This window comes from Nematolebias whitei, chromosome 17 (genome assembly GCF_014905685.2).
Source record: "Nematolebias whitei isolate Nwh7 chromosome 17, NemWhi1, whole genome shotgun sequence".
NCBI lineage: Eukaryota > Metazoa > Chordata > Actinopteri > Cyprinodontiformes > Rivulidae > Nematolebias > Nematolebias whitei.
The window spans coordinates 18472968-18476326 of record NC_056514.1 but is presented as its reverse complement, the minus strand read 5'-3'; the positions used below and the strand labels follow the sequence as shown (position 1 = coordinate 18476326).

Genomic DNA, 3359 nt, shown 5'->3' with positions numbered 1-3359 from the left:
AAGACATCAAAGTTCATGCTCAATCATCCAGGTACAAAAAAAAACCCAACAATGGTCAGTCAGGTCATCTGGACAGTTTCTTTTTTGTGTAAAGACGGGGGGACAGGACAGCCCCCAGAAACCATCTTATCACCAGCAAACTGGTTGGTCCACTAAAGGAGTGCACCGCTTAGTGAGGAAAACAGTTTACTTGGGACTCCTCAGACTGATGAAGCACTATGGATAGAGGGCGAAACGTCTTTCCACAAAAAAGAAACTGTCCAGATGACCTGATTGAGCATGAACTTTGACGACTGAATCAGAGGCCTTCTTCTGTTGGCTGTGGCAGCCATCTTGGATTAAATTGGCTCCAACTGTTATTCAGTGGTGCACGTAACACCAGTGATACTTTAGGACGGACAGTTTCATTACAATCCATCTAGTTGTTCATGAGATATTTTGCTAACAAACAAATGAACACACAGACACATGTATTATTCCCCACCCACACACACACACACACCTTTTGACATCTGGCCATAACAGTGTTCTTTTTTTTTTTTTTTTTTTTTTTTAATGTTGAAGTGGATGTGCTTATGTAAAAACATTTCTTCTTCATCTTTTTGTGCGAACATGTTTGGTCTTCTAGTCCACTGCATTCAAATAAACTGACACGTTTATGAGAAATTGCTCTGATGTAAATAAATAATGAAAAACTTCCAGCTGTTGTTTTCCTGTTCTTGTATTGTAACAAGTTCTGATATTTTAATCCATTCAGCTTCTTCTGGACTTTTAGTTATTGTAACTTTTATTTACGTTTTGCTCATTGAAGTGAACTCTTCAAAATCCCTTTTAAAAAAAAAACTTTGTGCACTTTAAAGTTTACTTCAGTATTCTCACTTCATTTTTACTTTTAGCTTTTTGTCAGTTGAAGCTGCCATTTTGCTGGTTTTAGCTTTTAGCTATTGTTGGGCTCTTTCTATTTTACGGACTTGAACTCGGTTTGTCTGCTTCCACAGAAAACGCTCTCTTTCTGTTTGATGACACTTGTTCCCAGTTTGTCAGCATGAAGGGTCTGATCATTATCTCTGGTAATGAGGATGGAGGTGGAGGGTGGGGGGCGTGCGCGTGATGAACAGGGCGTGGATATGACTGCAGCTGAGGAGGGAGCAGCGCAGTGTGGACCCGGGCTGTGCTGAAGGACAGTAAATTATCTGACAGGAGACGATGTGGAGTGTCACGCTGCGCGCTTTGAGCCAGCTGCTGGTGAGCAGCAGCTGGATAAAGTTTCTCCAGCTGCTCCCTGTGTAACTCCTGCAGTCAGTGGCATGAAGTCGCCTGATGTGCCATGTTCCCTGCGCCGCGTCCTCCCGCTCCGGATCCATGGGATGGAGTAAATGGAGAGCTGCGGTCAACTTTGGACACCTGAAGGCGCAGTCCAAGCTGTCCGTCTTCCTTACCATGATCATTCTCTTCACCTACCTGTTTTACTGCCTCAACGGATACTGTGACTCCCTGCCCACACCTGTGTACTACGTGCACCAGACCGTCTCCCACGATGGGCTCCAAACCGAGCAGCCCGGCGCGCAGAGCGCGTCCCCGGACTCGCTGGTCCGGAAACAGCTGTCGGACTGGTCCAGGAGCGCGGCTCCGTCCTCCAACATGTCCATCGCGAACAGTTTTGGTAGCAGAAAGTTCCCTCAGGCCGTCATCATCGGGGTGAAGAAGGGCGGCACGCGAGCGCTCCTGGAGTTTCTGCGCATCCACCCGGACGTGAGAGCCGTGGGCGCAGAGCCGCACTTCTTCGACCGCTTCTACGACAAGGGACTGGACTGGTACAGGTACAACTGGTTCCTTCCCACTCTGAACGGCTTTAAGCAGAGTTCGTATCCTTCTGTGCGTCAGCTGCTGTTTGTTTGGATGGTGTTGACGCAAATCAGCTCGAGAAAGCTCATTTTGAAGTGGGTTCTGTATCAGAACACAATAATTAACAACTTACCTGTTGCAGATCATTTTGGGGAGAAGTAGATTTTCATTCTGATCCGGTGGAAGTGTGGCTCACCTCCATCACCTCCATCTTAATACAGCAGCTCTCATCTAAAATACTTCATAGCGGTTCAAACCCTTTCATGACCTCTCAGGCCTCGCTGCTGCAAGTTCGACACAAAATGAGACAAGATGTGAGAAAATGTGCAAAATTTCACTTGGTATCATGGAACTATGTGTGCATGTGCATAAACTGTGACAACATTCATGTGGATGTTGTGCAGTTTTTTTTTTAATCACCATCATCACAAAATGTTTTAATCGTGTCTCAATTTGATTGCAATTTATTATCTTTAATCAGTCACAATTTGGTTCCCATACTCTCCCAACATTGTCTCAAATTTCTCGTACTTCTAACGGAAACTAAACTGAGATGGGTTTGAGACGCACCTTTGCAACTACTTTGAGAGGTTCCAGCTCCAGCAGGCCTTGTGACTCTCACCAGGAAATCAAGAGCCCTCGTGAACATTTCCAGATGTTTCGTTGTGAGCGCTGTTCGCAGTTTGTCGCCAACACTTGCAGCCGAGTGAGACGCAGGCTCCACGCCGTCGTCAGTTTATTAATTTACGTTAAATTCTGTGATTGTTTGCTGCCTTGGCTCAGCAGCAACGAGCTGTAGCACTTCTGTCGCAGCTCTTCCTGTAAGAATATCAGCTGAAAAACTTAAGTGAAAGGTTTAAATTGTTAACTTAAATAATGTTTGAAGACTGAAGCAGGAGTCACTCACTAACCAGCCAATCTTCTGCTGGTGCAAATACAAATGTGTAAACTTTTACACAGCTGTCAGTTATTTCAACCGTATCGTAATGAAACGGATGTACGCAGGATGAACCGGAGTCTCTGTGCTGCTGCTCCATCAGTGTCAAACACGAACTTTGTTCCTCCAAACGGAGTTTATTCAAAGAGCGCCCCACAACATGTAAAATAATAATGATGCTTTAAAACTTGACAAACGTGTCCTATTTGGGTTGTTTTATTCAAAAAATGCTAGTTAAAACTGTATCGTGTGCTTAAATCATTAAGCAATTAATAACATGTATGAGAGCTTTAAATTTAAAAAAGACACATTATTTCAAAGTGGGAATTTATTTATTTTTTACTTTTTGTCTTTTAGGATCACACAACAAACATTCAGTGAAACTTTTTTTTTTATATCTTGTTTTATTAAATTGCACAATGAGACCGAGTGAAGCAAAGCCAATTAAAAATCATCTCTTATTAGTGCACACAAGGGTTTTATTTTATTTATAGAGGTACAAAAATAACCTGCTCATACAGATAGGATCACCCCCCCCCCCCCCCCCCCCGTCTCCTCTCTTCATTAATATCTCCAA

The 3359-nt window shown here is 43.6% G+C and overlaps 1 protein-coding gene across 1 annotated transcript in view; it reads left to right on the top strand.

Moving 5' to 3' along the window:
• Nucleotides 1-1320: 1320 nt before the first annotated feature.
• si:dkey-121b10.7 (heparan sulfate glucosamine 3-O-sulfotransferase 6) overlaps nucleotides 1321-3359 on the top strand; it is a 37127-nt gene continuing 35088 nt past the window's right edge. The window contains exon 1 of the mRNA XM_037690736.1: nucleotides 1321-1820. Within this exon, the coding sequence (XP_037546664.1) occupies nucleotides 1321-1820 (500 nt within the window). The remainder of the gene's footprint in view (nucleotides 1821-3359) is intronic.